Source organism: Mustela lutreola, chromosome 6 (assembly GCF_030435805.1).
Source record: "Mustela lutreola isolate mMusLut2 chromosome 6, mMusLut2.pri, whole genome shotgun sequence".
NCBI lineage: Eukaryota > Metazoa > Chordata > Mammalia > Carnivora > Mustelidae > Mustela > Mustela lutreola.
Window position 1 is genome coordinate 135,714,354 of NC_081295.1, and position 27,973 is coordinate 135,742,326.

Here is a 27,973-nt window from a genome sequence, read left to right on the forward strand (position 1 = left end):
GCAACCCCAAGTCAGAAAAACAAAAATCAAAAAAACACAAGCTGTTTGTTCACTTTTCGGTTTAGACAGATTATTCCCTAGGGTGAGAACAGAACACATTTCCTAGATAACAATGAGGCCAGAATGCTTGGGGCCAGCCCTGAGGCGGCCTGGAATAGAAAGAGCCGTACCTTTAGACACCAGACATCTTAAATCCTGGAGTAGAGTAATACACTTTATTTAATTAAAATAGATTAAAAAACAGACTGTGTAAAAGAATTAGGATTCTCAATAATTTACTATTATTTACATTAGCAAATGTTGGTCGTTAGTAGACACCATGAGGAGATCAGCACAGAGAACGCAGGCCTGCCTTCCTCCCTCCCCAAGGGGCAAAGGGGGACTCGGCGCTTTTCTGTTGATCCCCCGCCCTCCCCTCCGCTTGCAGGTGAATATGGCAATGACATCACTGAGAGCTTGGTAAACAGCAGGAGAGGTGAACCTTCCACAGCCTGGGGTGCTTACGGCCTGGAGTGCTTACGGCAGGGCTACCCCACGCTGAGGGGCATTAGAGATGCTGGCAGGCCAGGCAGGAACTCTGTTCTCTGGAGGGGAATCAGTACTTCTCAGTCCTTGCTCACGGGGACCTGATGGGCAGTGATTTCCCTATCTCTGTAGCCAACACTCACCATTCCCAAAAGAACCTTCTATAAGGAACCCCACTGGCTGACACCAGACCCACAGTTTCCACAAAGAAGATGAAAAAGGAAAATGAAAGCCACACCTCCTGGTTCCCAGGGAAATCCAGGATTACCCAACACTCCCTGCCCATGTCATCCAGACTGTGGTGACTCCTCACCACCTCACAGGCCATGTTGTGCTCCTGTCGTGTGAGGGAATGGTGGGGAGTGGGCGGTGGCCAGGCGGCCATGGGGTGCACTGCACCAGGTCACAGGCTCTTCCCCAGGAAGCAGTCACAGCGAAACGAGGGAACTGCCAGACCCTGTGTGTCCGCCCTAGTGTCCACATGTCCTGCAGGCACTTGTGGCTCTCCCACACAAGGATGGGGGGCAAGTCCCAGGCAGGTGGAGACAGGTTGGTGGTGTTGAGCAGAGAAGCAGCAGGCTGCATGGGGCTCCGGGGACCTGGCTCCTGCTTGCGGGAGACCGTGGGGATGGCCCTCTGGAAAGCCCTGCTGCTCCATGGGCCCAGGCCTCCAGGGCACTGTCACCGTAGAGACACACCCTGACCCAGGCCTGGGGCAGCAATGGGGCCCCTGCAGCCGGGACAGAACCACCAGTCGAGGGTGGGGGGAGGTGGGCCTCATGAGAGACTCAGTCTAAAATGTCCGTCTCGAAGGGGACCAGGTGGTAATAGGACAGGTTGGTGACATAAGCTGCTGGGTCATCACCATCTTCCAGCTCTGAGGTAAATTCACCACCATTCTCAAACCTGAAAAGGAAAGTTCAGAGGTAAGGGCTGGGGCTGGTTCATTGACCCCCACCCCCACGCCCACTGAAGTGGAGAAAGAAAGGGCAGAAGGTCATTGGCAGGAGGGCGCTTAGGGGTCAGTACCAAACACCAGGGAAGGGCTTTCCCTAAGGCTCCTCATGAGGCATCGGCTCATCTGACCACGGGGCACGGCCTTCTCAATGCAGGTTAGGAAGAGTGACAAGGACCATGGCGACAAATTAATGAGGTGAAATGGACCCTTCTCTAAAGTCCCTGACAGCTCTGGCGGTTACTGGCTTCGACACTGCTCTCCGCATTCATGACCCAGGGTTTACTAAGACATTCATTCACTCACTCATTCACAGAGGGATTCTTTTTCTCTGTCCAGGGTTTGCTCTGTGTCAGGCTCTGGGGACATGGCAGGAAGCAAGGCAGAGAGCCAGTCTGTGGGAACGGGAGCGCCCCCCCCACCCCCGGCGGTGCGGGGCCCCACAGACAAAGAGCACAGATGAGTGGGAAAAGCCACTGCGGCCACAAGTTCACAACCTAACCACATCCGAGCCACATGGTGCTGCTGACTTAGGGGCGCGAGATCAGCGGCCCAGAGAGGATCTGGGTGGGGGGTTGGGGAGGTCATGGAGGGAGGGCTCCTTCTAGAGGGGCCGTGTATTCAGTGTGGGGGCTTACGTGCGGGGAGGGCAGGCAGGAAGAGCTGGGGAAGAATATGTACTCCGCACATAAGGTGACTAATGCCATCCGGATACGGATTCCCCCATGAGTTGAAACCATTTCCACTCCCTGCCTAACCCAGACACAGCCTCCTAAGCTGGGGGGTGGGGGTGGGGGGACAACCTCCAGATTTTTCAAACAGAGAAACCGCTCCCTGAAGGACATTCTCCCCAGGAAGGGCCAGAGATGCTGTTTGTGCTTTTCCCTTTTCCTCAGCAAAGAGGGGGCAGGGCAGAGGCGGGCGGAGGCGCGCTCCCTCCCTGCTCTCCCAGGAGCAAGCGGCCCGCGGAAGGAACCCACAGCGTACAGTGTGTCCCCGCGCTGATTCCTGGCACTGGAAGGCGTCACTAGCGAGTACCGTTGTAGGAGCTCCACTCTGCCTGGAAGGGTCGGGCGGGACCGGGAAGAACATGAACTGAGCCCAGGACACGGGAGGCGCACAGGGGGGCAGTGGAAAGGCCCAGCCCCTGCCCGCAGAGCGCCCCTCCCAGCATCCTCCTAATTCAGAATGGGGCTTACTTCCTCTCAGTCCAAGCTTGAAGTTAAAAGTGGAGGAGGAGGCTTTGAATCAGTGAGAAAAGGTCTCCGCCTCCCCAGTGAGGGGTGCTGTGTGGCGATGTGCGGGGCCTCCCCGCATCCGCTGCAGGGGCAGGGCAGGGCTCAGGGCCGCTTCCTCCTCCCCGCACTGCCTGCCTGGGTAGCTTGTGGCTGCGGAGAAGGAGATCGAGGCTCCGACACAAGTGTTCGCAGCCTCCGGGGCGGCAGATCTCATGGAGGGAAGACCAGCTCCTCGAATTTTTTCCAGGATGCGGACTCTTCCCGGAAACCAACAGCGGAATGAATTAAAAGACGACTCTTGGATGCAGGGAAAGGCTCAGCTTGGGGAGGAACAGGGCCGGTTTCCTATACCTCCGGCCCTCATCACATGACCCTAAAAACCCAGGGAGGGAGGGGAAGCTGGGACGCTGTGGAAAATGAGTCACCGGCCTGAGTCCAGCCGCCTCGTCATCCCCGATGACCCTCAGCTGGCCTGGCAAATACCTTTGCTCCTAACCTGTGAGGACAGAATGGGGGGCTTGCCTCAGCCCTGGGTGGATTTCTAGGAACCCCCGTAACCACTCCAGCCAACCAGGATGACCACCAGAGGTCCCGCTGGCCTGCTGACTCACAGCCCCATTCCCTGAGCACAGGGTCCGCGCCTGGGTTCTGGAACATTCCTGCCCCAGAAGCATGAAGACTGCCCTCTTGGCATCACAGCTCAAGTTCTAATGGCAGGCTTGACAGCACTGAATTCACAGTGTGGGGGCCAAACAGTCACCCTCAGGTACCATGGAGGATGGCTGTGGTAGGGGGGCAAAGCCTTGTTCTCCAACGACAGATCTGTGACCTCCTGTCCCCATCGTCAACCCCCATCACCTGCCTGACAGCCCTGTGGAGTGTTAAAACAGACTGCTCCTGAGAGACAGCCAGCGGCCGACTGTCAGCGCACTGCCCTACATCAGACACCCAGAGAAAACCCTGGCAAGCCCGCCTCAGGAATTCCCTCTAAATGCTCCCCTGAGCCACTCGGAAGCAGACGTTTCTTTGTTAAGCCTTTCTGGGATCACCGAGGCTTTTCTTACTCGGTTTCCTTCAGCCAGGCATCCTGGAGCCCAGGGGCCCCATTTTAAGGGTGTGTCATCCCTGTCCATGCAGAGCTGTGGGGTCATGTTACCACCCTTGCTTTCTCTCTGTGAGCTTCTCTCCTCGGCAAAACTATTCATAGTTCAACTTACTTGTTCAATCTCGCCAAGTGCGGGTTGGCCTCTTAGGACTCCTGACAACAGAAAAGGTCTCCCGGGAGAAACTGCTGCCAGAGCTGAGACCCTATTACTGACTAAGGAGGGTCTCCACCTGCCCCTCGTCCACCAAGACAGCCCCTCCGCAGAAGCTCCTCCCATGACGCTCCAGGGCCTCTCCTTCCGGTCATCCACTTCACGTAGAGCAATCTCATGCCCCCTCGGTGCCAGCCCTGTGATCATGGAGGGCCCCCGGCTCATGAACGATTGAGCTATAGACACACACAGTGGGTACGAAGCCACGTGGTGTCACAGCAAGGCATGCAAAGGGACAAGGACCTGTCAGGGAAGGGCCACCCCCAGCAGCCTTAGCAGCATATCCTCTTACACAAGCATTTCATGACATCTCCATGGTGAGGGAACCTTGTGCCATTGACCCAAGAGACATCTTTGAAACTGAGAAAGTGGGAGCTGCCGGCCCGAGCTGGTTCCATGGGCCTGACGTGGCTCCCCCTGTGCTCGGTCACAGAGCAAGGCTCCAGCAGAGAAGGCCCCGGCTGCCTGCAGCAGGAGCTCAGGGACACCCGGGGCTTGTGCTCTGCTCTGCTGTCGGCGGCTGGGGTGGGTCTCAGCACAGAGTCCGTCCTAGTGCGTGTTTACTGGCAGCTCAGTGGGTGAGGCCGGATATGAAATTCCAAGGCCCCCGACCCCAGCGTGTGCTGCTCATGGGCCCCCAGGGAGACTCTGAGCACCCAGCGCGACCTGCGGGGGCTCCTGGGCCAGGGGGTTCCCATTTACCACCTGAGATCTTTACAATGACCCCGGGAGAGCCTCAGGGGCCCCACTAGGAGAAGAGAAGCCAGAAGAGGTTAAATAACTTCCTGAGGCTCACATAACCAGCAGGAGCTGTGGGGTTGGCCTGGAAAGTCAATAGAAGCCAAGCTGTGATGTCCCCTCAAGCTGCCTTCTGAAGACGCCCAAGGACATGACCCAGAAGTGCACGAGGGATGAAGGAGGCTGTGCCTCTCAGGGACGCCAGGTGTCGGGCTTTCCCAGTGCGTTTATCAGGGTTAAACATTCTTATTAGAAAAGGAGGGACAAAGAAGGCTGTGGTGTCTTTGGCTGTCCTGCCTTCACTAATCAGACACACCCTCCTTCCCCTCAGAGCAGGCCCAGCGGCGCCAGGTTTCAGCCTGTGAGCTCTACGGAAGCCACCTCAGAGTCTGGAGAATCTCCAGCCCTGTGAGGTGACACCATGCAGGGGACACTTCTCCCCATCCCAGGGGACCAGGTCCTTGGAGCAGGGAGGCTTATGGCCGCCGTAGTTCCTCAGGGCCCAGCACAGACCAGACCCTGAAGTCCGGCCACTTCTCCTTAATGCCCCCTTTCAGCCAGCCCCTTGGCCAAAGGAACTTCTTCCCCTCAAGGTTTATGAAGCAAGCTCTCACTGTCCTCTAGAAAAGTCAAACACTTCAAAAAAGCTGACAGGCTGACAGGTCAGGGATCCCTTCTATAAAACGATATCCAAATCAGTCTACTTACAAGTGCTCTGTCGGATCCACACCCAGGTGCTGGTCTTTTCCGTTTGGTATACTGTGGTCAATAACAATGGTTTCTGTATTTGCTAAGCAAAATCCATTGGACCTCATGATTTCTGAAAAATGAAAGCAATGAAGTAAATATGCAGGATGGGCCAGATTTTGAAGTTTTGGGCTTATACCAATCTCTCTATTTCCCCCTCCATCTACAGCCCTAAATTCTCCCCCACACTCCAAGAGAATGCTTTACACTCCAGAGGCCCATTCTGGAGTCCTACCAACAGATTCAGGAGCTAATGCCAACCTCCACAGAAACCACATCTGAGGACCCTGTATAAGCCAAGAGGCTCCAGGAAATGCTCTGAATTTTACCAGCACCCTCCCCAAAAGCCCTCCCCATTGGTTTAAAGCTGGCATAGAGAGAGTACTGAGCTCACGTCTATCGGCTTGGGTTTGGGTCTGGGTCCATCACACATTGCCGCCGTGAGGCTCTGCACAGGTACCCGATCTTCCCTGTGCCTGAGACGCGGATGACACTGTCCACTGCCCTGAGTCGCTGTGAGGGTCAGCTGAGATCAGTATGCATTTTACACCAAATGGGCAACTTCACCTTTTTACTTTATATAATTCTGTAAACAAATTGATCTTTTTTTTTTTATCCGTACGCATAAATTTTGGTAGTTAAAAAAGCAAACAAAGTAGTCTACATTGGCCTTAGGCAGTGAGCTTCTGAGGATGGAAGTCTAGTGTTTACCCCACACTGGGAGAGGAGAGGACAGGCATGTCTGGATGTGTGGCAGGGGACACAGCCCCGGACTGGGAGCCCGGACACCAGAGGTCCACGGTCTTGGGACTCAATATCCTCAACTGGGGAATTTCAGCATAGTAGTGGATGGTCTCCAAGGATCCCTTCAACTCTAAACTCTCATGAGTTACCGGATTCCATCACGCCATCTCATCCATTTAAGTATAAGGAGTCAGTGTGTCTTGACTGACTTCTCCTATCTGGTGTAGCTTTTATTTACATTTCCCCAGGGAATGTGTTTCTGTAAAATGCTCCAAGAATTGATCTGGTGTCCATTACTAGTCCTCCTCGGTGTTGGGAGTTCTCCAGCCCTCTGGGAAGCTGGTTAGGGAACCTTAGCTCTTAGTCAGGGAAGGGCCCTGTTCACCGCCCTTGTCTGTCTCTCAAATCAGGTCCTCTCCTGAGCTCATCTTAAAAAAAACGGACTCTGATTTTCTGGGGCATTTTCAAATCCAAAGGATTATCATCTTCCCATTCAGAGGCTCACACACAGAAACACACAACTTGAAATAGCTCACCTCTCCTACTGGCCCAGCACAGGTAACAAACACATCCCTCACCTGTCCACAGTCTCCCTAGGCACCTGTCACCACTGTTTGGGAGATTGTTTTCTTTAAATTTTTTCCTTCATCTCATCAGAATTTAGATTTGTTTTTATTCCCATGCATGGATTTTCTTTTCTCACAAGTATAATTGTAACTTTCTATTTATTTTTACTCTTTCCAGATACCTGGAAAAGGTAGTTCTTTGAATTTCTTTCCATGTGAAGAGAATTAGGAAAACTACACAAAAACAAAGAAAAAGAGAAGTTTTCCTCCTCAGCCTCACAGGAATAAAACGATGCTTCATCAGTCAGATTTGCCAAGTAATTGCTACCATCTCCACTTGACTTTCTGCAGAAGTGACAGCTCATGGTTCTTTGGTCTTTTGAAATACCAGTCCCGTCAGTAACACTCTGGGTGACATCAGCGCATGGCTCTTCCCTGCCCACCCCACCCCTCCAGGTTGAACTGCACCCGCCCTCCCTGCGCAAAGACAAGCTTGCAGAGCCTGAAGTCATGAGAAGGCACACCAAGACCTGATGAAAAGTCAGTGCTTGGAACCTCTGGGATCAACGACATTTCTACAGGTGGGAAGATGTTTACCCAAGTCTGAGTGAACAGACTCTGAAGATGACTACATTGTAACAAGAAAGATTAAGATGCCCTGGCCTCTCCAATCAAAACACACAGCAGCACAGAACCCCTCTCTTTATTGCTTTTGACTAACTCTGACTCAAATATGTCTGTTTCAGAAACACATCCAACCTCAGCCAGTTCACAGCCTCCAGCCCTTTCCGCCACCCCTTTGATAAGGGAGTTTGGAGGGGAAAATCCTACAAGGGAAAACAAATGTCCGTGCAACAAAACATTTCTGACGGTAATAAAGAGTTACCTCACAGAGTAACTTTCAAACTTCCTCATCTCTCTTAAATGTGAAATTTGAATCTCTAAGAAATGGAGTCCTTACCAGCCCCCCAAAACAGATTTGTAACAAATCACTCCTTAACTCCCCCTGCAAAGAAACCTCTGTACACAGTCATGGGGTTTCATGGTGTGCAAGGCAAGCTATGATCTCCAGTTCTGCTACTCATGCGTAGGGGAGCAGGCTACTGCTTGCTCACTTCCTTCATCTATAAAATGGGCATACCCATCCCCAAAGCTCAGGAGTACTTAAAATGAGATGGTATTTGTAAAGAATCTAACAAATACTGCGGGCCGGGCAAATGGTAGTGATGACTGCCATGACTGCAAATGTCTTCATAGCTGTTGTGTCATGCAATTAAACCGAACCAGAGAAAAGGTTATGATTACAGAACAGCGCTCACATCTGAAGCCTGTCTCCAAACACACATAGAATGTGAATGTCTTAGAAGTCAGCTTAGTCCCTATTGCAAAAATCACTGGCCAGTGTCATTACTTTCATCCCATACATGACTGATTCCATGAAACAGTTCCCTTTCAAGCTACTTTCCTGCATTTTTTTTTTCACATGAAGAGTTATGCTTTGCCATTTCTTAACTTTTATCTTTTGAGCTAATTTTGAATTATAGGAAAGTTACAGAAACAGCATAGTGTTCTCATGTAGCCCTCACCAGTTTCTCCTGATGTTAACGTTTCCTGTAGCTATGGTGCAATGATCAAAGCTGGTGGACTTAACCAGACACCTCCCTTACTGGAATGTACAGACTTTTCCACCAATGTCCCTTTCTTCTGTTATAGACCCAACCCTGGATCCTTTGTTGGGGATCCTTGCATTGCTGTTTCCTTGTTTTGTGCAGCCTCTGAAGGTTCCTCCGTCTCTCCATATCTCCTATGAAAGTAACACTTTGAGAGGGGCTGGTGCGTTATTTTATCGATGGTCCCTCAATTTGTCTGGTGCTTTTGAGCTCTGACTGACGTGGAGTGTTCCCAGCAGGAATCCTGTAGAGTGACCCTGTGCTCCCCTCTACCCACCGCATCCTGTTAGGGGGTGTGATGTCAACATCAGCATCATTTGCATAAGAAGTTTCTGCCAGGTTCACTCTTTCTCTTTGCAGTCAATATATATCTTGGGGCGATGCACTGATACTGTGCAGAATCTGTTTCTCTCCAACTTTTCCCCACTCATCTTACCAGTGGACCTTTCCTGCAACAATTACAGTTGGCCTTGAACAACACAAGTTTGAACTGCCTAGGTCCACTCTGTGTGTGTGTGTGTGTGTATATGTGTTTTAAGTACACTATAGTACCATAAATGTATTTTCTCTTCTTTAGGTTTTCTTAATAACATCTTCTTTTCTTTAGCTTACTTGTGTAAGAATATTTAATACATATAACATACAAAGTATACATTAATCAACTGTTAATATTATTAGCAAGGCTTGCAGTCAACAGTTTTGGGGGAATCAAAGTTATACGGATTTTCAACTGTGCAGGGGGTCAGAGTCCCTAACCCCTGTGCTGTTCAGGGGTCAACTGTACGACTGTGGTGTGTACTGGGTCATGATTTTCCTATTTTTTTTTAGCTGTTGCCATGCTTTCCTCTGCCCCATAGGCCATCCTTCCTTCAGCTCAGTAATTCCTATGTTCTTCTTTTAATGCAGCCATTAGCTCAGCTCCAAAAGCATTCACAGTGCAGCTTCCCTCCATGTAAATCCTCTCTCCCATTATATTTTCAGTGCAGTCCAGCAATCAAACAAAATCCAAAGCATGGCCTTTTTATTAATTCACCAACTGGATGAACCTCGTAAGGTGAAAATTAAGGTTGAGATGGTACAGCTGCCTGGTTAATGAAATACGAAATTAGAATTCATTTCCAACCCCCCCCCCCCGCCCCCAAACCTGAATAATTATATTTTTGTGGCTTACATAGATTAGTCCAAGTAGGCAAATCACAGTGGCGCTTTAGGCTTCCTGCTAAGCACGGACCCAGCCACCATGTAGAAAACTCTAAGTTTTTCTGATTCCATAAACATTTAGATTCACACGGGAGGAAGAATGTTTAAGGATGTACTCCCCCAAAGCCTCCCGCAGGAGGTCACAGGGTCTCCCACGGCCTTGCAGCGGCCCCAGGATGTGGCTAGCGCCTGGCGCCATCTAGCGGAGCCCAGGCGCTCAGCAGTCTCCGCGGCTGCGCACTCACAGCCCCAGCGCACGCCTGGAGATAACGAAAAGCCCGCGGGAAGCCTAGGTCAGCCCCTGTCGCCCATGCTGCCACCTCCCTCCGTGCCACATCAACAGTAGCTGCAGGCATTAAGAAATCGGAGAGGAAAGGAGGAGGAAGGGTGGGGTGAGTTGCAGCAGGCAGGGGCATTTTCAGGAGCGAGTGGAATTTAGCAGGACAGGATGGACGGGCAGGGTTTATGGGAACGGAGGGAAGATGGGAGCCCACAGCACAGCGAAGCCCCACCAAGGGGAGGCCGAGGGTCTGGAGCAAAGGGGTCCATGGCGACGGCATCAAAAAGCTAGTGTGAACCAGACTCTGGCCTTCTGGAATGACTAGGGCACTTGGCCTTTATCATGAGTGTAAGGTTGTGAGAAAATGAATGAGCCCAGGAAGTCAGAGATCCAGGATGACCAACCTCAGTATTCAGGGTCTGTCCTGGGGCAGGGGGGAGGCTGAGAGAGACAGAGAGAAAGAGAGACCTGTGGATATGCCCAGGTTGGGGTGGAGGGGTCATACTGCCCAGATTCTGAAGCTTCAAGTCTGGGGGGACTCGAATCCACAAACACCCACATAGGAGAACAAGCCTGAAGAACATGGCTTGCCCACGTGTAGACTAGTTCTTCAAAGGCATACCAGTGCTACTGTAAATAAAGGTTTCATTGAAAAGTATTTTTTAATTTACCATAGTCCATTGTCTTAATATATTTCTTAACTCACTCAGTGAGTAAGGAAAGTATATCTCACACTCCGGGGGCGCACCCCGTTATTGTCTGCATATGTATACACTGATGGTGAGAAGCCCTCCCTCAGACAGAGTGAGGGCCGCCTAGTCCCGGAGCAGAGATGGGGAGGTTGGGATGCTTCCAGGGGAGAAGCCTCAGACTTGGTGCCCAATCGATCAAAGGGGATAAGGAGGTTCATGAAGGCCCCAGGAGACACAATCTTAGCTCTTCAAGGGTGGGAGACGCCTCTCCCAGCTGCCGACCCTGGGGAGGATGCCTCTGACAAGCTGCCCTGGCCTCTGCAGGGAGCCACGAGGCTCTCGGAACAGACTTGCAATAGATATTTACAGACTCCATTGCTGGACGGAGTTCCCGTTGCTACAAAGTGTTCTGTGCCACACTCAAATCCCTGTGGTTATTTGCACCCGCTGCAATGTCCCTGGGACCGAAAACCTGTCCTCAGTCCTCACAGAAGACCCAGAGAGTGTAGCTAAAGCCTCACATGGGAGGCTACAATTATCCCTGATAAATTTCACCTCATTATTTCCAGCCCTTTAGGATGAACATGGGGCATGTCATGTGTTTAGCCCTGTCACAAGTAAAAACAGGACGGTAGACAGAGGGCTGGGAGTGTTTCCAGGTGGCTGCACTCCAGAATTAATCAGACGCAATTCCGCGTAGCCGGGGTCAACCGGAAGCAAGTGTTCTGCGCCTGCTACCAGCACAGGGCCCTGAAGAGTTCTGCTGCCCTTTGCTCTCCTATTGGCTCAAACCAGAAATAAAGCAAAACAGTGACACCCATGCTGGGACTCTTCTGCTCAGGACAAAAGAACAGAGACTTGACTGTGCTCTAGTGACAGCACATAAAAGCCACCATGAGTGACAAGCATCCCGGAGCCTTCACTGTGCCCTCCAAGACTGGGGTCCATAGACACCCAACCGGGATAAATGACTGCCATTTCTCCTGTGAAGAAGGTTCTGGATACTAGGTGCCAGCTAAGGAGGGATACCCAAACACCCTGCTCTTCTTCCTAACAACACACAGGAAGCCATGCTGGACGGACATCAAAAGCAGCAGACCCCAGCAAGCCCAGGCCTGGCAGCCATCCCGCACACCCAGTCACATGCTAACGCGCTTTCCCTTTGGGTCCCCTGAACTTGCCCACCCTCTCCACCCGTCCCCCACACATGGTTAAGAATCTCATCCCTGCTACAGCACATAGCTCAGTAAGGACACTTTTCCTACCAAAGACACCCACCACCACCATCCCGATTGGTCCTCTGTCTCCCTATCACCGTGAACCCCCAGTGCCTTCTTAGGAGACAGCTCTGGGCTCCGATGCACTTTCGTCTCCTGACTGCTCTTCACCAGCTTCTGGAGTGTCCCTCCCGCCCATGCTCCCTCTGCTCTCCTCCCTCCTCCCTCTGGAAATAGAATGCTAAATGCAGAATCCCTCCTTCCCTTCTTCCGACAGACCAGCACCTTCTGCAGGATCTCCCCTTGAGCCAAACGCTATCTCCTCTTGTAGCTGCCTTTCCGCCCGCCACACTCCCACATGACCCCAGTCATGTGGGGTCATGCCATCTCTTGGGCCTAACCAAGCTGACTGTCCATTGCCCGGGGGAGCTCCATGTCCGGGACTCTGGGACAGAGCTCTTTTCCCCACAAAATGCCCCTCAGCAGCCTTCACCAAAACAGTACTGCAAACACGAAAGTCTAGTGTTCTAACAACATGGGCAGCCCAGATGCAGAAAGCTACCAAACAGGGCTAAGTTCCAGCTCCCCCCACCTTTCATCCACCCCCCAAGGGAGCCGGCCGGCAGCTCCTCCCAGCCAGCATTCGCTTTTACTGCTGCTGACACTGGCCTCTTCGGGGCTAGAAGGTATGGTCCGGTGTCAACGTTAGTGACATCTAAACCGTGTGCTCCCCTTTCTGTCCTGGATGCCCTAAAACCCAATTCACTGCCATATTATGTGAACAATCTTACATCAGCTGCTAGACTCCTGATTGACGTCATTCACTTCCCAGTGCCCCATTAATGTGTTCATCATGACCCTGTTTCCTAAGAAAGTTCCAACTGATATACCGAGTTACTCCTTTTGGAAACGGGAGAAGTGTAAACTGCAGGTCGACAGGTGGAAAACACTGTTCCATGAAAATCAGGAAACAGCCTCCGCCTACTTTATTACTCTTTGGGTCATCTTTTTGGATCCCAAGGGTAGAAGGTGTACCCGGTGAACTGGAAAGGCATCCCGAGAACCACGGCCTTCCACAGCAGGACCCGGGCTCCCCATGCCTTCCCTGCAGCTCTTACCTGATATTTTCACTGGACTCTGAAAGCTGGGTTGAATTTTATGTACGTTGTCATTTTTTAACACCTGGTCCAGAGGAGATCTTTCAAAGAAGGTGAGCACAACTTCTGACCTGGAATACTGGGGGAAGTGCGTTAATGACTAAACTTGAGTCCTCCCTAGAGGTGGCCTCTTGTGAGGCTGATGCCCCTGCACCTTCCAGATGCTTGGCGGGACGGACCACACTGATGAGGCTGTAGTCAAGGCCCACCTTTCACTTACGAATGGCCCCATGTGGCAAAAATGCAAGGCTCCAGGGACAGTGGGGATGGGGTGAATGGAGCAATGGAGAGATTTTCTGAGCGCTTGGTGCGTGCCGGATTTCACAAACGTGTCCCTTCCCCTTATGGTAAACGGTGTGTTGACTTTCCCCATTCGCAGAGGAGGAAATGGAGCCTGTGGGAGCCAAGTGGGTCCCAAGTACACAAAGCTTGCCCACTTCATTTAAAGGCCATCTGCCAATGTGGATGCTAACACTCTCCTTGCTCTCGTACACCCTCTTCCAAAACACCCTCTGCAAGACCGGTGGGCTTCCGAGTGGAGGCAAGGAAGCAAAGACCATGGCAGTGGAGGGACCATGTCTCTTCTACTCAGCGCCTCCTTGGCCCTTGACTCTCACTTCTTACCAAGGAGAAAACCACGGAGCTGTACGAGCCCACAGAAGTCTTTCTTTCCCCTGGTTTTGTCCGCCCTCCCCGTGGCCTGAACCATCCAGGGAGGGAGCAACCAGCTATGTGGGTGAGGGCATCGGTTGTCTGGAAGCGGACAGGATGTGTCCTGACCCCCCCGCCCCCGCCAGCCGCGCGGGTCATACTCACTTTGCAGGGCATGCTGAGGATGGCCTTCAGCAACTTCTCCACCTCGTTAAGCCTGGTTTCTATATCACGGGCGTCCCTGATGGCAACCAGGCCTAGAATTGAGACAGACATTCAGACAGAATTGAGACAGAAATGCCTAAAGTCAAAAAACCAAAACCCAAACCAAACCAAACAAAAAAACCCAAAACCCAAAAAAACCCAAAACCAAAAACAAAACAAGCTGGAAATGTGCTCCTAGATTAAATACAGAACAACAGACAACCCCATGACAAGGAAGCCACTGCCCAGTGTCCCCCTCCACCAAAGTCTGGGAGTACTTACACAGCCTGACTCTGAAAGCAGCGCTCTCAACCTCATTTTAAGTTTCAATGACCCAATGAATGATTTCCATGTGTGCTGGGGGAGACGATGCCCTTCCCCGAAAGGAGAAGTCTGGCAGGCGGGGGACAGTGGAATGAGCGGGAAACGTAGGTGTAAGCCAGGGATCAAAGTCCCCTCTGTAGGACAGTCAGGGCCAGCCTCATGACAAGACCAAAGCTTGGCTGGAGACCACTCAGCCCCAGGCAGGTGGTGGCTGCTGCCGGGAGGGGGTGAGGGTGGCCCAGAACCAACCCCACCCACACAGTGGAAGGGCTGGCTCGCCTGGCCTCCACTGACCTCAAGAGCCTATGGAAATGGAGTCCATACTCAGACAAGTCATTTACATGCTGGGTTTGGAAGGGGAAAAGTCAGATCTTTACCCAGAAAAAAAAAAAAGCAAAGTGGGTATGGCTCACAGGACTTTTTCAGAATCTGAACATCTACCCTCGTTACATGTAACAGGGTCCTGAGTGACTTTCGGGAAGTAGAGACTTTAGTCTGTAAACTATGACAGCGGGCAGCCTGGAGACCTGGGTGTGCTTCCGCCTCCCCGTGAGCTAGAAACAGCCTGAGTCTCCTCATTTCAGTTTCTACACACTGGACTCCTGGGGACGCGGCAATGACATTCCCAAGGACACGGGCCTCTTTGCCATACTTCGTGTGGCCCAGCAGGATGGTCCCTGGGAGCCAAGGTCAGACCAGGCGCTGGGATCATCCCAGAACTATTACCAGTTGCTGCGTCTAAGGTTTTCAGTTCTGGTTTGGTTTGGTTTTGCGGGAGAAAGCCTTGGTCTTCAAGCAATTCATCAACGGAAACTACAAGTCATCAAGTTAATTTCCTAAACTAAATGATTAAACATACAGTCCAGGGAACCAGGGACAGCCCCGAACATAGGGCAAGGACATGTCTGAACGCCTACGCTGTCACAAGGGGAGTCCTTCAAGCAACCTGCGTCACAGCCAACTTCTAAACAAGGTTCCCTCAACATCATAAAGCACATCTAAAGCACAGGCCACCACAGGGGTCAGAGGGGCTGTCTGGGCCTGCCCACCCCCTCAGCCCCGCAGGCCCAGGGGCCAGTCAGCAGCTGCTCAGGTGGCTGGAGCACAAGGGGGCTGGCTGGGCTGCGGGCCACCTGGGGCCTCTGTCCACAGGGCCCAGGCACACACCCCAGCAGTCACCGGAGAAAGGGACTGGGCTTTCTCTACCTTCTCCCCTCTTCCTCGGGTTACCAGGTCCCACCACACTCCCTGCACGTTCTGGGAAGCCAAAAGAAGAAAGAAAATAGTACCAGAATCTCAGGATGCTTCTTCCCCAGCCCTGAATTCCTTACTTGGCAACATACATAAACACACACACACACACACACATACACACATTGTTTTGCTCTTTGCACCAAAATGCTTTCATCTGCTTGCTACTGGGAGTCTGCAAAATCCTCTGGAAAATTGTTTTTAAGAGAGGACAATTAAATTAATCATCCCCACCAAATGCTTCTTCATTCTAGGATGAATAAAACTATTATTATTAAAGTTCAACTTTTGTTACCTCTAGAATCTGAGTTTTAAATCACTCACATTTATGACACAGTAGTTTTATTATTTTATATTCTGTACGTGCATTTGTAGGAAGGTTAGCCTCTCGTATGGTCAATGCACGCAGCGTACGTATACCCAAATCATAGGATACACTTCACAACTTAACAATCTGAAGTTAGTATAAGGCTTTATAACTCGTGCATTTTTGCCTCAATGACACATTTGGGGTTACATCTTTGATTTAATTAATGTTCAGCCCACGGTTGAGTTCATAGCTGCAAAGTTATATATATAGTAGGATAAATACATTCTGCTCTATAGTGATCTTCTTTTTTTTAGGATGGCCTGATTTAGCAAATAAAACAAAGGCTACCTAGTTAAATATGAATTTCAGATAAACAGTGAATCATGCAGTAGTATGGATAGATTACACTAAAAAAATTATTTGCTGCTTATCTGAAATTCAAGCTCAACTTGGTGTTCTGTACTTTATCCAGCAGCCCTATCTTCCTGGTAGGGTGTTGTTTTACAGAATGAAGTAGAAAAAGGCAAGCAATCCGCTCCCTGATCGACCCCAGCCCACCTTACAGCTCTGTGCCTTGCAACTCCCCCTACTCTCCTGCTAATCTCAAAGGTCCATGCTACCCAGACACAATCCCCCTGACCTCCCCCCACCCCCAGGCTCACAGGTGGGAATGTCCCACCCATCCCTTAAGGCGTGGGCACACACCATCTGTTCTGAGAAGCCTTCCCCACATCTGAAGATGGAACCCGAGCTGCCTCTGGGCTCCCAGAGAACTTTCCTGACCTCTGCAGTATTCACCACTCAGCCCTGTGACTTCTCCTGGACCTATGGGTCTCCCCAAGATGCCCATGTGCAAAGCTAAGGGGAGCAGGTGCCTCTTCCTCTCACTGTTATCATCACAGGGCCTGACGCATGTAGGGGACTTGATGTTTACTGGCTGTTGGTCGACTGAAGTTACAGAAGAGAGCACGGAAGTCAAGCGTCAATGGTCTTCTGTGGGTGCGCTCCATCTTGCCCCATAGGCTCATCACCCTAATTCATGCTTCACAGCACCACACTTGGTCAGCACCACACCAGAACCTGCTGCCACCTAGCTTGAGGTCGCAGGCCTGACAGTCGCACGGCATCATGTGAGTCATGAGTCATGCCGGCCTGAGTTTATGTGTGGACGTGCACAGAGCCAGACTGCTTCCTCTGACCGGTCTTTATGATCCTCAACAGCAGCCAGATGGATCTCCTTGGAAATGTAAACAAGCCTCCAAACAAAAGGAGGCTCTGGAAACTTAACAGGGCATGCTGGAATCCCTCGCTCCACGAACATTAATGACAGGTGGCTGCCCATTTGCTTCTCCAACCTGGCTTCCCGGGTGACCCCAGCAGAGGCCTCAGCTAATCAAAGGCAGAGGGATTCAGGAAACGATGGATCCAGCTGAACACCGTGAAACCTGCTTAACAGCAGCTACCACCACCAACCAGAGCTCAGAGCATAGCAAGTCCCCCAACACCCCAAATACAGGCATGGCATGAAGGAGTCACCACTCTCCAAGCGCCTCCCTGCAGCCCAGACTTTCCCTTCCCTCCGGGGCCCTGGACATCACCCTTCTCAGTTGTTTTAAAAGTGCTTCCCATCAAATGAGGGCTACCGTAAATGTGTTAGGAAAGTATTTTTAAGAAAAACAAGCCCCAAACGGCCATAATGCAAATATGAACCAAATCATCATTTTAGAATTTCATACACACAGGGGTTCCTTTCTTCACTTTCTGGTTTCATGATGGATGGGAAATTCAGACACCTACCATGAGACCAAAATTATTATAAATTCTCAAAATGTGACAGGGCTAAAAGGTGAAGTTGTGGAACATTGCATTACTTTCACGGGCAGGTGGCAAGAACAGAGTCCATGAAGGACTGCTACCCCAAACAGATTATATGCACTGGAGTTTCCTTCTAGCCTATCTGCTGTATTTTTTCTTTGTGATCCAACAGCTTTGGTTTTTAATGGCTGATAAAGCTTCTCTGAATAGGAACTGTTTACAGCAAATAGCAATTTTAAAACTTATTTTTATAAAAATGGGCTTAAACACAGTAATCTAAATACTTCTAGCTTTTATGTTCCAAATATTTTGGATGGAACAAGGATTCTGTGGGGATCTTGTCTGACTCCGTTTTCCTATCTGTGATGGTAATAACAAAAACTATGGGCGGGCAAATGGTTGCGATTTTGCACAGTTGGACAGAAAAACTTGTCAAGCATCTACTGGTTATAAGACTGTCACCCTAGAAGTAGCCAGCAGGGGGCGCTAGCACTCTGTGGAACCAACCAGGTTTCGCCTGGTAAGGACAGAAGGGAGGAGGGTCCACTAGCACACTTTAATTGTTAGTAGTAGACTCGCACAATTCACAGACCCTGGAAATCTTTTTAATTTCTGATAAAGCACAGTCACTAACATAATCTCCATTTGTAAAGTTTCACTGTACCCAGTTTGCAATGTGTAAATTTGATTAGCCTCAAAGCAAGTAGAGATTTGAATCTGAAAGACTGATAATGTGATTATATATAAATTACAGCCTGTTAACTTAAATATATTTGGAGGCCAAAAACCAGCCAAGACCAGCCAGTTTGTCCTTTTTTTCTAAACTAGTTTAGCACTGAAAATCGAGAACCCAAAATGTGATTCTGCCATTTTCAGAATTAGCTTTTTTTTTTTTTTTTTCTTTTTAAGATTATTTATTTCTCCTCTGGGCTCTTTTCTCAGCGGGGGACCTGCTTCTCTCTCTGTCTCTGCCTCTCCCCCTACTTGTGATCTCTCCCTCACTCTCTGATAAATAAACGAGATCTTTAAAAAATTACAAGATTATTTATTTATTTATTTGTCAGAGAGAGAGAGAGCGCGCAAGAAGGGGGGGCAGCAGGCAGAAGGAGAGGGAGAAGCAGGCTCCCCGCTGAGCAAGGAGCCCAATGCAGGGCTCCATCCCAGGACCCCAGGATCATGACCTAAGCCGAAGGCAGACGCTTAACCGACTGAGTCACCCCAGGAGCCCCTAGGATTAGCTTCTTTATGCAAACACAAACACCTGACTTATTCTTGGAATCCAAAATGAACACGCTGGAGTCAGCACAAAGACTTATCAGGGAGAGCAAACATAAACAAAGCCGTTTCCTAACCTCTGAAACCCTGAGTCCAAAGTCCCACATTTTCAGTAAACGGAGGCTTTGGGATGAACACCTCTGGTAACTGCGGGGATTCCTCCGTGGCTAGACTCTGGGGCCTTCTCCCATCATTTCAGACATGAAGACAAGGTGCCTCTTGGATCAACTGCTAAGGAAGAACGTCCTTTTCAAAGCACATTAAGAAGTGCCCATTACCCCAAGAACACGTCTCTTAGAGGAAACTCACATAGCAGAGCCCTAGGGAAATTTTCTGTAAAGCACACTTTCAAATTGAGTCAGATAATAAATTAGGTTTAAAGATTTCCTTCTCCATTTAATAAAATATGTCCATCAACACACCGTACAGCAAGGCAGACGGCTCGAGTCATCTCGCATGCGAGAGAGAGAGGTATTCCTCAAAGGTGGTGTGTAATAGCCATTTTAGAAGCAAAATAGTTGGAATCTTCCAGGGAAATTTTCAATGCTGATTTCCTAGGTACCTGAGTTCTAAATAGGCAGCTGACATTTGAGAAGCGGAGAGTTAGAAATGGCCTGCTTGACAGCATAAGGGAGACGGTTCTGTGCACACTTAAGCACCCCAGGAGGGGCCGTCACTCCCGAGGAGCCCGTGCTTACTCTACTCTATGTAGAGTTCTGTGCGTGGAGTGTGGCGCAGCATTTCCGGAAGGACAGAAACCCTGTTTCCCCCTCCCTCCTGGCCCGGTTCACCCTCCCACCGTCCTTCCACGAGGCTGCCCGCTTTGGTGATGCTCACGCCGAGCTGTAAGAGGAGGGAGCCGCTGGGCATGCAATTCTCTTCTGCATCTTTCCAAGAAGGAAAAGCAGGGCAGAGAAGGCATCAGAGGCTGAGAAGAAACAGCACCTCCCTGAGGACCCAAGAAGGGGCTGAGAGGAGACCCTCCTTTCTCTGCTTCTTCCTGCTCCTGGGAGGCGCCCTCTTGAATGAAGTGTTTTTATGAGCAGGAGAGAAGGACTGCTGGACTCCACGGCACTGGCCTTGACTGTGCCCTTCCCCAGTCCCTCCCTCCCTGGCCCTCTTCATTATCCTCTCCCAATAAAAGCACAATTCCTTTACTGGACTTCCCACTTAATGCATTTTAGCAGCCACTCCCTCGGGGAGTCTGTCTTCGGATCAAAGGTATTTAGGACACCCCATCCTTTGCTGGGTTCCCCAAACAGGAAGCACGCATTCAGCCACTCCTCCTAAACTATCCCTGCTAGGCACCCTATCACATGGGGGTGTGGGGGTACTGTACTGTAGCTGGAAAGACAGACGGTCCCGGGCTCCCCAGAGCTTTCCTGCTAGTCAGGACAATGGGCATGTGGCAAACATCAGCCACAAAAAGCAGGGTGTCCCCTGGTGGGGGGACAGGAGTACTCCAAGCTGGGACACCCTCACCAGGGTCGGAGAGGTGAGCAGGTGAGCAGATACAGGGGGCCCAGGGAGGGAGAAGAGGAACTCTGAGTGGGGTCAGGAGGTGCAGAGGCCCTAAGCAGGCCAGAGGGGTGAGGACTAAAACAAGCAGGGCCTGACAAAGGGCATTGAGGGTAAACCCCACAGTGGGCACTGGGGAGCCAAGGCTTCTCATGTAGGCTCTGCTCACAAGAACCCTACCCACTTGGCAGCTGCATTTCTTAGAGTGATACATACACCCGCCCTAGGATCCTACAGTCATCTCTGCCTGGTGAAATTGCCCCTGGAGCACAGTCCCCAAGCCTGACCCACGCTAAGCACCAAATTCTAGTTTCTGGATCTGCAAAGCAACAGGCCTGGTCTGCAGGGCTCTCACTGAGGTACATAAGGGCTGTGACCCCCTCTGTGGGCTCTCTCTTTAGCCTGGGCTGGGGCTTGCACCATCTGTGCCTCCTAGGGACCTGGGGTTGGGGGTCGCCGCCCAGGAAGCAGATGCCATCAGGAGCAGCAGGGCGGGCACTGGACCGACCCCCCGCTCATCTGGACCACCCTGGGGAAGATGCTGCGTGTCCAGGAGCAGACAGCGGAAGCTCCAGGGACCCGTGCTCCTGAGTCCACACCCGGCAGGTCTCGGGTCTCAAGCGTCCAGCCGGTTCTGGGCACTCCATGGTTGTCGGGCCCTCCAGCAGCCCTGCCTGGGATACCATCATGCAATTTCATCAATCAGGCATCCGGGGCTTGGGTAACTAAGCGACTGCCGAAAGTCATGGCGGAGGAGCAGGGGACAGAGCCAGCCTCTGATTCCTCACCTGTGGGCTCCCAAAGCCCCCGCCTTCCACCACGCAGCCTGAGCTTCTCCCACAGGGACCCTGTGATACCCCCAAGGGAGTCATTATGACCCTGACCCCTCCCACCTGGATCCTGTGTCCCCAGGGGGATCCTCACTCTTTTGGGGCCTGGGTGGGGAATTTTCTCCCTCAGGAAGCAGGATGGGGTTCTGCTGGGATTCAGATGCTCTAGGTAGAAGTTTTCACCACGTGGGATTCCTTCCCACCTCCCTCTAGCCTCTGTCCAATTACTGCTCATCAGAGTTTTCCTGCTGATTCCAAGTTACATAGCAGTGAAGGGTGATTAAGATGTTTTGGTCTCAAAACAAATATGAAAGCTTGCCAGTATAAATTAGCCACGGACCAAAGTGGCTCGGTTCACGGTCATGACTCAATTTGGGGGTGGGGTGAGGAGAGCAGACTGGAGGTGTCTGTTTGGAGAATTACATCATCCTGCATGTGGGTCTGTGCTGGGGCGTGACACACCCGTGCCCCCATCACTGACGGAGCCCAGTCTGGCCGGCAGAGAATGGTGCACAGGCCCTCGACCCACCCCTCAAGGAGAGGGTGCACACCAAGCAGCCCCAGGGAGCTTCTCAGGCCTGTTCCCGGACATGGGGACCATTGTTTAGTGATCACAACCGAAAACATTCAGCAGATGCCTAGAGTCATCCAAGAAAGTAAAAATGAACACAAATACCAAGAAAAAGTGATTTGAGAGAATCAGCAACACCAGCCACCGTTCTGGACGCACTCCCTCCCCAGGAAGGCAGAGGGGGGCTGTGGGGTCTGCTCGAGAGGCCCCCCAGGGCAAATGCACGTGGGGCTCATTCTCACTACCAGCCTGCCTGAATCCCACCTTACTCCAGGCTGAGCTTCACTGAAAAGGGACAACTCATCCAGTCCCTATTATTTCAGTTCCACGGGCATTCCAGTCTCCCCTTACCTTGACTCTTCATTACGCAGGAACATCTTTCAGCTTTTGGAAAAGTGTTTGTAGAGACAGACCACAGAGACACATGAGACCCAGACTTTAGAAGGGAAGGGGACCGGTGTCCCTGTGGGCCAGCCCGACGGCAGCCGGGAGGCTCCTGGAGCTGTCTGCTCAAGAAGCAGGCCAAGTTTCTCCTCGGGAATTCGGCGGAAAGTAACTGTGACCTAGAAGCCAGCCACCTAACCCCATGTGTAAGTTTCTGGCTGGCTCCTTCTCTACCTGAGAGGTGAGGTCAGGTCCCCTGGGGCCCCCGACACCGTCCGAGATCTGATGGGATGAGATCATAGGACCGAGAACCAATTCAGCGGCTTGCAGAGAAAAGAGAGGGCCCTAGAGTGCGGGGAAAGGAAATCGCAACGAAGCCCGGGTGCACATTTGGGGAAGAGAGAGACAGAAGGCAGAGAGAGGAGAGCAGGCTACGTGGGGGCGGACACTCTGGCACTGCCCTGGGACGGCGTGCTGCCCTGGGGCCTGGGAAAAGTGCACGTACCACCGATCTAGAAAAGCTTCAAAAAATACATCTGTGAATCAAAAAGAATACCTCCAAATCCCCGAAGTCCGAAGGGGCAGGATGCCCTAAAGTGAAGTGACACAAGGGCTGTGGGGTGGGCAGCAGTGTTGAGGCAAAGGGTAGAGCCACACTCAGCCAGCACCAGGCTACAAGGGCCCTGTGAGGCCGGGCAGAGCTGAGCTTGCTGCCTCTGGTCTGCTGCCCGGGGCCCCATGTGGCGTCTGATCTCTTTCCTGCCACCTCCACTAGGCAAGTAAGCTTGGTGGCTCTACAGTTTCTCCTCTGCATCAGCCAGAGTTGGAACAGAGCTTCTCCCCTGCAGTCCATGTGAGAATGAGTGGGCAGGCTCAGGGTCTGGGAGCATGGTCTGGGCTGTGGGAGCTCAGCAAATGTATCTGCACCCAGCCTTTTCCAGTTCTCTCCTGGGTGCCCTAACTCCAGTCCTCAGAATCTCAAATCTAAGACCAGACTATCTATGCTTATGCAGGTAGACCAGTCCTGGCCTCAGGGCCTTTGCACTTGCTCCTGCCTCTGCCTGGAATGCTTGCTTCCCCAAGTATTGACCAAGAAGCTTGACCTCTCCCTTCCTTCTCAAAGGTCACTTCCTTTGAGACTATCTGGAGAACCTTATCTGAAAGTTAACTCCTCCCTCTAGAAGTCATAGCTGCTTTCCTTGCCTACTTGCTTCCTTCTGAATATTTATCACTATCTACCATATTATTTATTTATCTTTGTTTATTGTTGGATTTCTCCCAACCACAATATGACAATCAAGAGGGCAAGGATTCTTTTTTTTTTTTTTTTTGCTGGGTCTTCTTTTGATCACTGCTGTGTCTCCACCCACTAGAATGATGCCCGGCACACAGCAGGCATTCAGCAAATACTCACTGCATGAATGAATATGAAACCAAAATGTTTGATTTCAAGGTCATCAAGAATCAAAAGTGACCTGACTACTTGGGAAATAGAATCTCTTGCTGGAGTGGTGACCAGGATGGCTCAGACTTCACCAGGCCTGAAATCGGTGTTATTAAAAAAAAAAAAAAAATCAAAATGGGCAAAGAGCACCAAACAGCCAATCAGAGATTCTGCATGCTTATGTTTTAATGTGTAAACCTTCTCAGATGTAAGAGATGGAACAGGCAGGAGACCCTGACCACGTCAGGAAACCCGGAACCACATAAGTATCACGCAGAGGGAATTCAGGTTCAAGACTCAGCCCCACTGGTGAGGGGTTTAGAAAAACCAAAAGGAACCCCTCAGTCATCCAGAGATAATATCCAGAGGAAGCAGCGGTCTTCATCTCCTTGGGCCAAGGCACCAGAAAGGATGGGTGGGTACCTCAGATCCAGAGGAAGAAGAGGGTGAGGTGGGAAGCCAAGATTCTAAGAAAAAAAGGACAGAGGACAGAAGCAGGACAATTCCTGAGGTCAGCCCTGCCCAAGAGAAGGCCAGGAAGGTAGTGAGTGAGGGAGGTCCCTCCGCGTGTGCAGCGCCTGCAGTATCTTTACGCAACATGTACCAAAGTGAAACATTCAAGGCCATGGACAGTCCCTGAGCCTAACACCACAGTGTGTGTGCCAAAGGGAGAGCAAAGCCCATTCTCTCCACATAAACACTCTCCCCCACGGCAAGACTTGAGGGGCAAAGGAAAAGGGCTCAACATCCCTTTAGCTGCATGCAGACTCAAAAATGCAAGTGAGGGGGCAAGGCTTTTACGCCCCATGAGGGCGTTCAATCAGACATTCCCAAGAAGAGCTACCTGCTTGCTGCCAGCATGAGCTCTGAAACCCAGATCTGCTAGCAAGGCTCGTTAATAGAAGCCGAGAGCACAAATCTAATCCAGCCAGAAGCATTTCAATAAATTTCAGTGAGGGAATCTGGTGGGGAACGATTCTGAGGAAACCTGACATTTCCCATACAACACATGCATCCGGTTGCTTTCTGTACTTACAGTTTGTATATCCAGACAATGTTTTTATGCAAATAACAAATCTGCATGGAAATCAGGTAGAATCTTCTCTTATATTACTATTATGTACTTGATTCAGTGAACAATTTCCCTGGACTTAAAAGACTCTAAGAAAAGAAAGGGGCTTCCCCTGGGATTGCACAACGGAAACTCAAAGGGGTGTCCCAGAGCAGTAGCAGCGTGCCTCATGCAGAGAATCAAGGACCACCAGGACAAAGAATTAAGGTCACCCTATCTCCTCTCCTCCAGGGGGTGCTGGCCCAGCCCTCAGAGGGGTCTCCCCTGAACAAAGGGGCCAGCAGTTCCAGTAGAAAGCCTTTCCACCCAATCACTGGTCCCCATCCTAAGCACCTGCCCCACCCCCACCAGCAGCAGGGCTAACACCCAGAACTAGTTTCTCCCTCCTTCAGACACTTAAGCAGCTCTCCTATCCTTCTAGATCTTCCTTTCCCCCTGGTAATCCCCCTCTTCCTAAACCTGTCTCACTCTCACTTCAGACACACACTCTATGTCTACATCTCAGGAACCCAGAACTGACCAGCACTGTTAGCACAAGGACAGATGGGTCAGAGCCGGGGTGTGTGCAAGGCAGGTCCAGTGGCTTACACCCACCTCCCTTCTGCTCCCGGCAAGTCCTTTTCACTACCAGATCCCAGGGCTTCCCCACTGGCTACAACCCTTGCCAGGAACAGCTGATGCTGAGGGTAACAATAACAACTAGCATGTATGGAGGGCTTACTACTATGAGACACTACACTATGCATTTTAATCCTCACCACCACCCCTCCAAAAAAGTAGGACCGGTTCTGTGTTACAGGGGAGGAGCCCAGTGCCAGCCTGACTGCCTGCCTGGGGTCCCAGCTGAGCGAGACCTGGCAAGGACAGGGGAGGGCATGTACACTGGCCGGCTCTCAGGGGCTCTAATTTGTTAACGGCTCGCCTTGTTCCACCAAAAATGTAAGTCACTGAACAAACTGTCGTTCCTTCATGCAAGCTTTCCTGATTTGAACATTCTTTTGTTAAAAAAAAATACAATATACACACCCAAATAGCAAATCCAAGGAAAACTGCTGCCATGCTTGAAATAACGCTCAGCTATCTGCAGAATGGCAATAAACGTGAGACTCTGGGGAGCAAAGAGAAGCGTGAAAGGCCGGCCATCTCACTCAGGGCCTTTGAACTTGCTGGCTTTGGGAGCCCTTCCAAACGATGTCATCAGAACTGAGTTAATTATCTATATAATTCACACATTGGGGCGGGGGTTCCACAGGGGGAAGTAGAGGTTATCTTAAGACCTCAGGCAATCCAACAGCTAAGGAGGCTTGTTGGGGTCCCTCAGCTTCAGGAAGTGCCTCCTACAGGTGCCACCAGGTCTGCTTGGAAGATTGTGGAAAGGAAGACCTCTCAGTGAAGTGTGACTAGTCTCAGAGCCGCAGGTGGTCACAAGCGGTGAGGGGTGGGAGCGGGGTGGGACTGTTCAGGGCTCTACAGTCTTCCCAGGCCGCTTCTCCCCGGGCCTTCTGAACCCGCCCACCCCGCCCCTCCTTCTGGGCTCAACTTCAGCCTCTCTCACGCGCTTCCTTCCCTCTTCCAGCCGCCTCTCCTCGCGGCCTCCGAAGTGCGGCCGGTGGGATGGGCGTCAGCCAGGGCGTAGGAAAGGGGAAGCCACACCAGTTCTCTGAGAACTCGAATCCCCAGGAGCCAGGGCAGTCACAAGGCCAGGGAGGAGGCAGGCCGCAGTTAATCAAACCCGAATGCGGTCCCACCCCTGGGGTGGGGACCTGGGCTCTCTCCCCTTTAGTCGGCCGCAGGGAGGCCCCTCCCGACGAGTGACAGAAGGCTGCGTGGCACCTCGTACTCGGGCTCCTCTGTCACGGGAGAAGATCAGAGGCACAGCCCCTTCCAGGGGAGCACTCCGAGGGGGATGGCTGCCAGACACGACACGACCCCAACTGGACACTGTTGTTAACTCTTCCCAAACATTTCCCCAGCCCCCTCCTGTCGCTTTCCGGGCGGGGTGGGGGTCACAGCCGGCCCGCCCGAGGGTGACGAGGGAGGGAGGCTGCCACTCCGGAGTCGGGCTGGAGCTCACCCCGACACTGGCCCAAACTGGCCGCTGTACTGGCACTGGTCACTGACTCGTCCTTGGGGACAGTCGGGGCGCCGGTCTTGCTGATTTCCGCCCGGAGGGCCTCAGGGCTCTGCGAGCTGGCTTTCGTCCTCCTACCCCTGCTGACCTGCGCGCCCTTCATTTGGGGGCGCAGGATCTAAGCGTCCCCCGTCCCGTGCCAGGGACAGAGGAGAGAGCCGCAATCTCGGCTTCAGTAACTTCCCCTCCTACCTTCACTGCACTGTGAAACGACCTCGCAACCACATCTCCCCCTAAGACACCATCCGATGCGCCCTCCCCACCCCACCCCGGTGCCCGCCGCCCCCGAACCTTGCCGCAGCGGCGCGCGCGCTAGCTCGGGCCGGTCCTCGGGGAAGGCGTCGCGGAGGCGCTGCCACAGGCGGCCGAGGTCCGCGAAGCTGCGGTGCAGGTAGAGCACGCTGCGGTCCGACCACTCCGTGCGGATCTCGAAGAACTCCTCCTCGTCGCCGCGCCGGCTGACGATGAGCCTGCGGATGCCGTTCACCCAGCAGCCGCGCACGAACATGTTCACGAGCGAGGTGCCTTCAAACACCGCCGAGGCCATGCCGCGGGTCGCGCATGCCCCCGCCTCCGGGGGCGCCCTCGGCCCCCGTCCGCGCGCCAGCCAGCGGGGCCGGGGTCTGCCTGAGGTCTGCCCGGAGCCGGGATCCTGCCGGGAACTCTCCCGGGCCGGGGTGCGTCCAAGGTCTCCGGGGCCGGGATCGGTCCGCCGCCGTATGCCTGCGGTCTGCCCGGGACCGGGGTCTCTCTGGGGTCAGGGTCCGTCCGAGGTCTTTCGGGACCCGGGAGCCGGCTGGAGTCTGCGGCGTCTGCCCGGAGCCGGGATCCGCCAGAGTCCGCCGGGAGCCGGGGTCCGTTCCAGGTCTGTCCAGAGCCGGGGTCCGTGGGCCGCTGTCAAGGGCCGCAGTCCTTAGTAACCTGGGTCTGTCCGGGGTCCGCCCCCCACCTCTGCGTACACTCGCGGGGAAGTGCGGCGACTAGTCGGTCGGGCCCCGCCGAGCTGCGTCTTTATAAGGCACTTCCCATCGCGGGCGGCGCGGTCGTCGACGTCGAGGTCGCCGCCGCCGCCTTCCTCCCTCCTCCGGGCGAGCCGACGCCGGGCAGGCTGCGAGCCGAGGGGTTGGCCTGGCCCGCCGCTCCCCGCG

At 52.3% G+C, this 27,973-nt stretch overlaps 1 protein-coding gene across 1 annotated transcript; it reads right to left on the reverse strand.

Annotated features, from left to right (window-relative positions):
* Nucleotides 1-201: 201 nt before the first annotated feature.
* Nucleotides 202-27,973, reverse strand: PXDC1 (PX domain containing 1). The gene is made up of 5 exons (XM_059179143.1): nt 27,117-27,973; nt 13,862-13,953; nt 13,007-13,124; nt 5,481-5,592; nt 202-1,431 (listed from the first exon to the last, which is right to left on the reverse strand). Exons 1-5 carry the CDS (start codon nt 27,370-27,372, stop codon nt 1,314-1,316), a joined length of 696 nt encoding a protein of 231 aa, XP_059035126.1. The 5' UTR covers nt 27,373-27,973; the 3' UTR covers nt 202-1,313.

Excerpts from the sequence above, each read along its gene's own strand:
- PXDC1 (XM_059179143.1), bottom strand. The coding sequence starts at position 27,372 with ATGGCCTCGGCGGTGTTTGAAGGCACCTCGCTCGTGAACATGTTCGTG. Across the intron at positions 13,954-27,116 it reads GCGCGCGCCGCTGCGGCAAG|GCCTGGTTGCCATCAGGGAC; the intron begins GTTCGGGGGCGG and ends TCTCAATTCTAG. Across the intron at positions 1,432-5,480 it reads GTGGATCCGACAGAGCACTT|GTTTGAGAATGGTGGTGAAT; the intron begins GTAAGTAGACTG and ends TTTCCTTTTCAG.